We start from the raw sequence: 12,365 nt of genomic DNA, 5'->3' as shown, positions 1-12,365 counted from the left end.
CTTCACTACCTTCACTTACCTTCTAGGCCCGAAACGTCAGCCTTCCTGCTCCTCTGATGCTGCTTGGCCTGCTGTGTTCATCCAGCTCTACACCATGTTATCTCAGTTTATGGATATACCCTGGACTAAAACTCTCTGAAGATGCAAGATTGTGGAAATTTCATGGGACCAAAATTCGCTGAACCCTTTGGACTCAAAAAACCAGGGGCCTCAAATGAACCAGGAAATGGCTGGTTGGGACAGATTGGGTAATATGCAAACCCAGGGGCAGATGTCTGGAACAGGTTTTAGCTCACAAAACTAAAGAAAGACCCCCATTCACGCCCCAGCTTAAAACAATGGAAGCCAGACTGCAGGAAACTAACAACTTCAACAACTTCAGACCTTCTGGAGCCTACAGAGGTACAAAGCCATTCAATTTCCAACCAGTGCTCAGGCACAGAAATACCAAACATTCCACACTATTGTACTACATCTAAACCGGTTTCACCTTTGGATGTAAAAACATTCATAACATTATTCAAAGCTTACCCATCCAAGGGAAATACTGGGCATTCCAAACCATCAAAACTATTTACCTTAATTGAAAAACCATTCACACCTCCTCCAGTGATCAGGAAGTTCATTCAACCCCAAGAGGAGGAACAATAGCTTGGCAGCCAAAACCAGATTTGGCTGGAGATAAGGGAGCCTGCAACTGGACATAACTGGGGGCCCCAATCCAGTGCACTGTGATACCAGCAATGCGCCCCGATTCCAACTAAGTCTGAGGTGAGCTCTGTGTGCGCCTGGTGTGAGTGGTTCGTGAGACGAGTTTGAGGGTCCCAACAAGGAGCATTCCCCACACGCGAAGGAGTCCTTGAGCCAAAACCGCGAGGAAGGGAAAGGAGATCGGTCAGACTTGCCGATAGAAAGAAAAGTTCACGCAGACGTCTCCGCGTCAAGGACTCCGCGAACCTTCCACATCGAGAGCAACCCTCACAACCACCGAACACCACCAACCAACCACAAACCTCTACTCAATGTCTAGAGGTGACTGAAAGCATCTAGAGCCATAAGACATCGACCGGGGCAACACCAGTAACATCCACCACCATCCAAGACAACAAACTGCTCGCAAGGACCACCAAAGAAAAGAAACCCAAGGTACTCACTGTCAGGTCCAACGGGTCTAACCGCATCAGCAAATTTCACCAGACTGACCATTAGCAGCACTTGTGGTCCTTCACAGAGCCCCAGCTGTAGCAAGAGCCAGTCGAAATCGCATTTTCACTCAGGAGTGAGCCTCAGGTCATCGAGACCCTGTAACCCAGCTTGGCTAGTCTCAGATAGGGGAAGGTGGGGTTTGGGGGCAAACAATGTAAGGCATCCCTAAGGAAGGGAAGAGGGGTAGGACTTTGGGCTAACAAATAATTTCTCTCTCCCTCTCTCTGTAAACCATTAGGTAACAACCATTCACTGTAACTATTAAACCCACGGTGTCAAGTCTTGGCTACAAGGCTTAACTGGGGGCCAGGTTAACTGTGAGAAAGGTCTCAGTCAGTAATAGTCAGGTTTGATATTCACTTTCCAGTTTTCCTGTAAATATATTCAATTTGCTTGTTTTTCAATAAAATCAGAGTTTTCTTTGCCTCTGAAGCATCTGCCTCCTGTGTTTTCTACCACCACATTCCACTAAATAAGCCCAGTGTCAGAACCAGGTGAACAATAATTTTCTGAAGAAGGGTCTAGGCCCGAAACGTCAGCATTCCTGCTCCGCTGATGCTGCTTGGCCTGCTGTGTTCATCCAGCTCTACACATTATTATCTCAGAACAATAAACAAGGCAGCACTCCCTACAAAGCCCAATTGAATCTATTAGAAAACTGAATGAGATAGGAAAAACAATTGAGGATTCCCAATTTGTGTCCATATCTAATGACATTTCATGAGAAATGTATGTGTTAGGACCTTGCATAAGGATATGATTATGCTTGTCTATGATGCCCTTCACATTTAAAATAAACTGCCACAGATTTTCACATGAAGAATAGTCATACTTGTGGAAGTAGCCGAGGGCAAACTGTATCGCTGACAATGTGTCGGGTCAGAAATTATGAGCTCACCCAAGTTGTTTGATGACAGAGACCTTGAGTTCAAAACTTCCAAGCAAAGGTCACGAAAGCTTCATTTGAAATTAACTCACTGAACTAAAAAGTGGGTGAGGGATCACAGTTTTACAATGCTAAGCTGTATAGTGTCGTGTAACCTTGCCCCAATCACACTTCTTTTGGATTGCAGTATTCTCATAAAAAAGGATTGCTTCATGTTGACAGCTGGTTGCATCAACTGTAAAACAAATGCTGGCTTGGACGTTGCTTTCAGTGGTGAACAGCAACACCAGCCATTCGCTACGCTTGTATTTGTCTATGAACTTCCTATGGTATTTTGCTTGTTGACTGACTGTAATTAGAAAATCATTTACTGTGCTACCCTATAAGTCACCTTAGACCTGTATGAATGTGGCCAGAAACAACATGCTTTTCAACCATATCAATTGTAATTAATGAGCTACACAGTCTCATTATTTCCAGCCTCTTATTTCCAGAAAGCCTTTGACAAGGTACCGGATGGGAGGCTGCTAAATAAGAGCCCATGGTGTTAGGGGCAAGGTACTGACATGGATAGAGAATTAGCTGACTGGCAGAAGGCAGAAAGTGAGGATAAAGGGATCTTATTCAGGACAGCAGCCAGTGATTATTGGAGTTCTGCAGGGACTCCATAAGGACACAACTATGATGTTGGATATTAACGATCTAGACGAAGGAACTGAGGGCATTGGTGCTAAGTTTGCAGATGACCCAAAGTTATATGGAGGGACAGGTAATGTAGAGGAGGTGGGGAGGCTAGAAGGATTTGGACAGGCTAGGACAGTGGGCAAAGAAGTGGCAGATGGAATGCAAGATGGGCGAGTGTGAGGTGATGTACTTTTGGAGAAAGAACAGAAGCATAGGCTATTTTTTCAATGGGGAAAATCTTCATAAATCTGAAGCTTAAAGGGACTCACGAGTCCTAGTTCAGGATTGTCTAATGTTAACATGTAGGTTTAGTTGGCAGTTAGGAACACAAATACAATGTTAGCATTCATTTTGAGAGGTGCTCGAATACAAGAGCAGGGCTGTACTGCTGAGGCTGTACAAGAATGAGGTCAGACCACATTTGGTCACGACGATGACACTGGTGGCAGCAAGTGGGCCCAGCACCGACTTGTGCAGGCCCAGTGCCGACTAGCATGGGGTCAGCGCCGACTTGAAGAGGTGGTGTCAGAGAGAGTTTGAGCTCCCGGTGGATTCTGCCTCGTCAAGGCAGTGCTAGCGCTGACTCATGGCTGCTGCAGTGGAGGCAAGTTTGGGCCGGTGCGGTACCCAGCAGCATTGGTGGCGTTTGCATTGGCGAGATCCATCAAGGACTCATAGGGGTGAGGGCACCAGTGGCACAGAAGAGTGGCAACTTTCATTCCAGCAGTGGCACAGCGAAGGGAACTTCTGCCTGACTACCAGGCCCATGGCCCATGGCGGACCACTTAACAAGAAAGACTGTAATTGAACACTTTTACTTTACTTCTTTATTTTTCTGCCTTTATATTTTATGTTTTGGTTTAGTTTTCTGTGTTTTAAGAGGCCACCAGAGAATGGTGACACCATACAACACTTTTCACTGTATTTTGTAACAAAATGCATGTGGTAATAAACCAAATCAAATTTGGAATATTGTGTGCAGTTTTGAGCCCCATATCTAAGGATGGATGTGTTGTCATTGGAGGAGTCCAGAGGAGGTTTACAAGAAATATCCTGCTTTTCATAAAGCAGTTCAGGTCTCTGGGTCTGTACTCAATAGACTTTAGAAGGATGAGGACGAAATCTCATCAAAACCTTGATAGAGTAGACATGGAGAAGATATTTCCACCAGTAGGAGAGACTAGGACCCGAGGGCAAGCCTCAGAATGAAGGGACGGCCCTTTAGAACTGAGATGAGGAGCAATTTAGAATATTTAAGTCAAAATCAATTCAGCTTAAAAAAATAAAAACAGAAATTAAAGACTGAAGGCATCAGACCCATAATTATTAAAGTTAATTTTCACTGAAGACTGGTTGTTTGAGAAAGATTAAGATTCTCCATGCTGTCACAAGGGTATTGTAGACAAACCATAACTTTTACTGATATAAAAACTGAGTGTTAGAGAAACTCAGCAGATCTGGTGTCATCTGTAGACAGAGAAATGGAGTTAATGGTTTGAGTCCAATTTGACTCTTGTTTGAAACTCTGCATTAACTCATGAGATGAAATCCTATCTCCGAACACTAGGTACAGGGATTATACATTATTCAATACTTTTAAGTAGTGAACCAGGTACATGACACAGCTGTTAGAGGAGCAAGCAATTTCTAGCTATGTTCATCTTTTCATGTTCATTTGTTGGAAGTTGCTGACCAATTTGCATGTAAATGACAGTGAGCACTGTTCTTCTAAATAACAACAACAACTTCAGGAAGCTATAGATGCGTGAGTCTCACACACCGGTGGTAGGGAAGCTACTGGAGAGAATTCTTAGGGATAATATTTATGCACATTTGGAAAAGCATGGCCTAATTAGGGACAGTTAGCATAGCTTTGTGCAGGGCAGGTCATGTCTTACTCACTTGATTGAATTTTTCAAGGAGGTAACAAAGATAATCGACGAGGCTAGAGCAGTGGATGTTGTCTACATGGATTTTAGTAAGGTTTTCAACAAGGTCCCTCATGGTAGGCTCACCCAGAAGATTAAGATGCATTGGATCCATGTGACTTGACTGCATGGATTCAGAATTGGCTTGTCCATAGAAGGCAGAGGGTAGTGGTGGAAGGATGTTTTTCTGGCGGGAGGTCCATGACTCGTGGTGTTCTGCAGGGATCTATAGTGGGACCTCTGTTGTTTGTGATATATATAAATGACTTGGCTGAAAACGTACATGGGTGGATTAGTAAGTTTGCAGACAATACAAAGATCAGTGGAGTCATGGATAGTATAGAAAGTTGTCAAAGGATACAGCGGGATATAGATCAGTTGCAGATATGGGTGAAGAAATGGCAGATGGTGTTTAATCCGTGTAAGTGTGAGGTGCTGCACTTTCGGAGATTAAATGTTAAGGACATGTACAGTTAATGGTAGAACCCTGAACAGCATTGCTATACGGAGGGATCTTGGGGTTCATGTCCATAAGTGGTCATGCAGGTAGATAGGATGCTAAAGAAGGGTATGGCATATTTGCCTTTATTAGTCAGGGAATTGAGTACTAGAGTCAGGTTGCAGCTTTATAAAACTTTGGTTAGGCCACATTTAAGAGTATTGCATTCAGTTCTGCTCACCATATTACAGGAAGGATGTGGAGGCTCTAGAGAAGGTGCAGAAGAGGTTTACCAGATGCTGCTTGGATTGGAGGGTACAAGGTATAAGGAGAAGGTAGAAAAACTTGGGTTGTTTTCTCTGGAGTGGCGGAGTCTGAGGGGAGACTTGATAGAAGTCTATAAAATTATGAGATGCATAGATAAAGTTAATGTTCAGAATCTTTATTTCCCAGAGTTGAAATATCTAAAACGAGGGGGTATGCATTTAAGGTGAGAGGGGCAAAGTTCAAAGGAGATGTGAGAGGCAAGTTTTTTTTTTACAGAGAATGGTGGGAGTCTGGAACGCATTGCCAGGGGTGGTGCTGGAGGCAGATATGATAGGGGCGTTTAAGATACTTTTAGATAAGCACGTGAATATGCAAGGAATGGAGGGATATGGATGAAGGGCAGGCAGAAGGGATTAGTTTAATTTGGTATCATTTTTGGCACAACATCGTAGGCCGAAGGGCCTGTTCCTGTGCTGTACTATTCTATGTTCTATGTTCTATGTCTTTCACATAATGAAATGCCCCAAGGAGCTTCAATGGATTATCTATTTTAAAACCAAGTGGGACAGTGAGTCACATATGGAGTAATTAGGTCAGGTGACCAAATGTTTGGTCAAAGAGGTTCATTTAAAGGAGTGTATTAACGAAGAAAAATAATGTGGAGGACAGCAGCTTAGAGGGAATTCAGGCACCTGGGGCTGATGCAACTAAAGGAATGGCCATGAATAGTAAGACAATTAAAATTGGGATGCACAAGAAGCTAGGATTAGAGAAGCACAGATACCTGAGATCTGTGGAGCTGTAGGAGATCACAGAGATAGAGAAGAACAGTACCACAGAGGGCTCAAGAACAAGGATGAAAATTTTAAAGTCACAATGTTGCCGGATTAGGACTCAATGTGAATCAATGAGCGCAGGAGAAAAAAGGATCAGGTCTTGCTGTAAGTTAAGAAAAGAACAGCAGAGCTTTGGATGACTTCAAGTTTTTGGAGAGTAAAATGTGGGAGACCAGCCAGCAAACTGTTGGAAAAGTGCTGAGAGGGGCAATACTGTGGAAATGAAAATAGGCATCTTAATGACGAATGACATTAGGAGTTCATTTAGTGATTTAAATGTGAGACCAAGGTTGAAAGCAGACTGTTTTATCTCAACTAGAAACATGAAATGGAGTTTGGACCAGGGAATGAAAACAGCAGCTTCAGGCTTCCAATGTTTAACTGGACAACTGGAGTGGCATGGTGGCTCAGTGGTTAGCACTGCTGCCTCACAGCGCTAGAGACCCAGGTTCAATTCCACCCTCAGGTGACTGTCTGTGTGGAGTTTGCATGTTCTCTGCGTGGGTTTCCTCCATGTGCTCCGGTTTCCTTCCACAGTCCAAAGATGTGCAGGTTAGGTGGATTGGCCATGCAAAATTGCCTGCAGTGTTCAGGGATGTGTAGAATAGGGGGACAGGCCTGCGTGGGATTCTCTGAGGGCCAGTGTGGGCTTGTTGGGCTGAAGGGCCTGTTTCCACACTGTAGGGATTCTATGAAAAATTCCTGCCTGAACATAGCACAGTACAGGCCCTACAGCCCACGATGTTGTGCTGACCTATTATCCTACTAAGATCAAACTACCCTACATTATACCATCATCCATGTGCCTATCCAAGAGTCACTTAAAAGTCTCTAAAGTATCTGACTCCACTACCTGCCTGCAGCGTGTTCCACACGCCCACCACTTTCTCTGTAAAAAACATCTGACATCTCCCCTATACCTTCCTCCAATCACCTTAAACTTATGCCCCTCGTAATAGTCATTTCCACTCTGGGAAAAAGTCTCTGGCTATCCACTCTATCTGTGACTCTCATCATCTTGTACACCTCTACCAAGTACCGCTCATCCTTCTTTGCTCCAGTGAGAAAAGCCCTAGCTTCCTCAACCTTTCCTCATAGGACCTACCCTCCAGTCCAGGCAGCATCCTGGTAAATCTCCTCTCCAAAGCTTCCACAGCCTTCCTATGATGAGGCGACTAGAACTTAACACAATATTCCAAGTGTGGTCTAACCAGGGTTTTATAGAACTGCAGCATTACCTCACAGCTCTTAAACTCAATTCCCCTGCCAATAAAAGCCAACATATGCCTTATTTACAACCCTATCAACTTTGGTAGCAACTTTGAGGGATTTATGGACGTGGACCCCAAGATCCCTCTGTTTTGCCACACTGCCAAGAATCCTACCAGTTTGATAAATTAACAGCAGTGAACAGTGCATGGAGAATGCACCAGTTAGATGATACCTAACATTTAGCATTGACAAAATATATCTTTTATCAGCAATTCTCAAAACTTATTTTATTTACCAGCATTATAGTTTCAAATATCCAAAAACACTATAATACATGGCTATAACGACATTTTCATTAAAAAAACATCCCGGGAAAAATGTTAATTTTCATGCCATCCAGTTTTAAAGTTATTACCGTATTTGCTGCAGAGGATATATTTGTTATTTTCCCCATCCAATTTCTATTGATTTGTTTCCAGATAGTTTAAGTTAATGTCTGTGTGAGCAGTGTACTGCAATATTCATCTCTGAGCAGTAAATGTATGACAGTCCAAAGAGATGGTGCAATACAAGGGGCAAAAGGATCAATTCTGAGCAGAAAATAACTTACAAAAAAGTGAATAAAAAAAAAGAGATTTTACAGGTTAACCTGTAATGTTGGAGTGAAATTATTTAATCATTTACCAGCTGTTAACCAATATTGCTGATTGTGTTGATTTTGAAATCTTGTTGGTCAATATTTTCTTAAACATTTAGCAAATACTCTGATCCAATATATTTGTGTATGTCAAAACAGTTGTTTCAAACTGCTTAATATCAGGTAAGCAACCTAAAATTTTAGGTTAATATATAATATTTGTAAACATCCATATCACAACTTGCAGTGAGTGCATAGAAAAGGTGAAAAAACAAAATAGCACAAAGCTATACAAATTAAATGTCCCAGGTTTAGTATTTGCCCGTGCTAACTTAGCTGATACCATGCCATTCCTCCATAACTAGCTGAGCAAGGAGTTTGAGTGCTGCAAATAGTCTCAGCAAACCTAATTTAGAGGGTGATAAAAACAGTTTTAAATGCCTGTTTCCATTCAGTGTTCTGGGAAGTACTCATATGTGGATAAGCACTCAATATACATGGGACAGTGGGCAAAATCACAGCCAAAATGAATTATGGGTGCGAGCAATCAGAAAAATATCATGAAGAAGGCAAGTGACTGGAAAGGTGGTGATTGGGGGTGGGGCGGGATGGTGGTGGTTGCCAAGGGAAACCTGACAAGAGACTACTTAGATGATGGTTGTTGTGGTAGAGTGATAGTGTCCCTTTCTCTAGCCCAGAAAGTCTGGGTTCAAGTCCCACCTGCTCATAAAGTCGCGCTATAATTTGTCTGACCAGGATGACTTTAAGAAGAAAAGTAAATACCAGCTAACTGGGAAGCAGGAAAATTTGATACGTCATCAAGTACGGCTCCTGAACTGGGGCTCATTCGCTCTGACTACTTTTCTTCTCTTTTCCTTTACTTACCTCTTGTCCTGAGCTAGGATGGCATCAGCTCCAGTGAGGGCTCTCAGCACAGACACACGGCAGCGGCAAGTGAGCCTAACCTGGACTAGAGTGAGCCCAGTGTGGGCCTATGGCAGTGGCAGGTGAGCCCAGACTGCACTTGAGTGGGCCCTTACTTTTCTGGGGCAAGCAATGGGACCAGGCATCGGAATCAGCGGCTGCTACATCGGCGGACGTGACATTGATGAGGTAGGCCCAGCAGCGAAAGATAGCGCCTTGGATAAGCAACTTCATTGTTGATTGGGTCCGGCACTGTTGGCGGCAAAGTAGTGGTGGAAGGACATCATGGCGGCATTGACAAGGTGGGCAGGCAGTGGCACGGTTATGGCAAAGGAGAATCGGCCCAGCAGCAAAAGATGGCACCTGAAGAATGGGGACTTCAACCTTGGTTGGATCTGGTGTACACAATGGGAAGGCAGTGGACGAGAGATGGCGGCATAGGCATTGTTGATGATAAGTTGGCTCAGGACTGATAGACTTGCTTCAAGCGATATCTTTCCGTTTTATTTTCCTTATTCTTAAACTATTCAAAATGGCACAGGATCATGGCGACAGCTGAAAAGTTTTTCACTGTATCATTTTTATCATTTTTCTCACTGCAAAATACACATGACAATAAAATAATTCATTCATTCATTGAAGTCACAGGTAACAAATTATGTGCCTTTTAGTAAGTGTGTGTCAGTTCCTGAAGAAAAGTTTTGCTGCTAACACATAGCTATTGTATGGTCTTGAAATACTGTGGTGTCTTGGAAATTTGAGTTTTCCTCATGTGTTGTGGTTTTAAGTTTTGTTGATAATTATTGAGGCTACGCAAGTAATATATTAGCTTGGACAGAGGATTGGCTAACCAGAAGAAAACAGAGACTCAAGACATAGGAGTCCTTTTCCAGTTAAGGAGTTATAACTGGTGGGGTGCCACAGGGTCCAGTCAGACCTTAGGCACTAACTACTTAAAATCTCTATTAATGACTTGGATGCAGGGATAAAAGGTACCATAACTAAATTTGCAGATGACACCAAAATAGGTGGGAAAATAAGTTGCAATGAAAAAAGAAGAAATTTACAAATGGGTATGAATAGTATAGGTGAATGGGCCAAAATCTGGCAGATGGAGTTTAATCATGATAATGTCATAGAGTTATAAAGCACAGAAACAGAGCCTTTGATCCAACTTGCCCACGCCGACCAGATATTCTAAACTGATCTAATCTCATTTGCCAGCATTTGGCCCATATCCCTTTGAACCCTTCCTATTCATGTATACGTCCAGCCAGATGCCTTTTAAATATTGTAATTGGACCAGCCTTCACAATCTCCTCTGGCAGCTCATTCCATATATACACCCCCTCTGCATGAAAACGTTACCCCTCAGGATCCTTTTAAAGCTTTCCCCTCTCACCTTAAACCTATGCCCTCTAGTTGGTCAGACAAATAAAAAGGCAACACACTATTTAAATGGAAAGAAACTTCAAAATACTTCAGTGCAGAGGGATTGGAGAGTCCTGGTGCATGAACTGCAGAAAGCTACCATGCAGATACAACAGCTGATAAGGAGGGCAAACAGCATTTTGGTGTTTATTGCTAAAGGAATGAAGTATAGAAGTAGGGAAGTGTTGTTATAACTGTACAAGGCATTGTTGAGACCACATCTGGAGTATTGTGTACAACTTCGGTCCACTTACTTGAGGAAGGACGCAGTTTAGAGAAAGCTCACTTGATTAATTCCAGAGATGAAAGGTTTGTCTCCTGATGTCAAATCGAGAAGTTTAGGCCTACACTCACTAGAGTTTAGATGAATCACTGGAGATTTAATTGAGATACAAAACATGCTACTACAGGGGATTGACGTAGATGTAGAGCAGATGTTTTCCTTTAAGGGAAAATCTAGAATGAGAGATCATAGTTTCAGGTTAAGGGATGGTAGATTTAAAACAGAGATAGGGAGGAATTACTTCACGTAAAGGGTTGTTAATCTGGGAAATTCACAACCTCAGAGTACAGTGGATGTCGAGACATGAATAAATTTAAGGAGCAGATAGACAGATTTTTAATTAGTAATAGTCAAAAGGTTATGGGGACCAGACAGGAAAGTGGAGTTAAGGCCAAGATAAGATCAACCATGATTATATTAAATGGTTGAGCAGGCTCGAGGGACTGAATTGCCTACTCCTGCTGCTATGTCCTGTTGAATTCTTCTGATACTGCTCTCTAAGTCCAAATGGCCCAGATAGCAACATAAATACAGAAGATATCATCACTAAGTGATAGATCAGCCAAAGGAAGAGTTAGAGAGAATAAAAAGAAAGTTTCTGAAAATCAAAATATAGCCCTCAAGAAAATTGCAAGAAGAACCCTCAGGAGTACAAAAGCCATTTTGACCCCTGGTGAGAGTGTTGGGTGAATACAGGAGTGGGATAGGTTCACACTTAAATTCCACTTCAAATAAAGTGGAACGAGAAGGAACTTAAATATTTTCTGATCTCTTATATTCCTGTGTGTACAGTGACCACTGAATAATTATGCTTTACCTCTTCTCCCTCTTCTATGTGGTAATCTTTCCGTTCATTAGGTCCTCCAACAAACATAACTTTTAACTGGCCACTGTGCCTGAAAAGCATTATTGTAAGAATAGTATTAGCCAAAAGAATTCAGATTTGAAAAAGTAATTCAGAATTAACAACATGTTAAAATATACATCAATGATAATGATGTTGTTTTAATGAGCATTGGTTTACATGATCAATTTAATGCACTAATAAATTAATACGTTATGACAATGTATCCTTTCTGTCTCTGTATCAGCTCCTTCTTTAAAGTAGTCTTCAATGATTATTTGACCCAGTTGTTTCTGAATCTATCTACTTAGTAAAGGAGCTTGCACCTATAATTTACTAGATACAAGTTTACTTTTCGTCTTCATTACTTCAATGTTCCTCCTAATTCTTGTTAAATGCAACTTAGATGGATGATATCAAAATAACTTACTAATTTCTAATGGAAGAAAATAACTTGTCCTTCACAACCTCAGGATGTCCGAAACTTAATGTGTAGTTAGTATTACACTATAGGGAAGCATAGTAGCCCTCAAGAATTACAAAGATAACTCCCCTTGCCTTCTTTAAATTGTGCTAAGATTCTGTTATTCTGCCTGCAAAGACAAATGGGCTTCAACTTAATGTCTTATCCAAAAGCTACCTTCATTAAGGATGCAGCACTCTTACAAGTACACCTGTACTTCACTTAAGTGCCACCCTATATTCTTTAGAGGGAGGAGCAGGATTGGAACTGATATGTTGCTGACTCAGCAGTAAACATGCTGTCACTGAGCAAAGAGATAACAAGG

The 12,365-nt window shown here is 42.1% G+C and overlaps 1 protein-coding gene across 1 annotated transcript in view; it reads right to left on the bottom strand.

Annotated features, from left to right (window-relative positions):
- haao (3-hydroxyanthranilate 3,4-dioxygenase) overlaps nt 1-11,640 on the bottom strand; it is a 22,306-nt gene extending 10,666 nt beyond the window's left edge. Inside the window, exon 1 of the mRNA XM_048601334.1 lies at nt 11,551-11,640. Coding sequence (XP_048457291.1) covers nt 11,551-11,640 — 90 coding nt within the window. The remainder of the gene's footprint in view (nt 1-11,550) is intronic.
- Nucleotides 11,641-12,365: the final 725 nt, after the last annotated feature.

This window comes from Rhincodon typus, chromosome 9, assembly GCF_021869965.1.
Source record: "Rhincodon typus isolate 14 chromosome 9, sRhiTyp1.1, whole genome shotgun sequence".
Classification (NCBI taxonomy): domain Eukaryota; kingdom Metazoa; phylum Chordata; class Chondrichthyes; order Orectolobiformes; family Rhincodontidae; genus Rhincodon; species Rhincodon typus.
The sequence above is the reverse complement of the archived record's forward strand: the minus strand, read 5'-3'. Positions and strand labels throughout refer to the sequence as shown.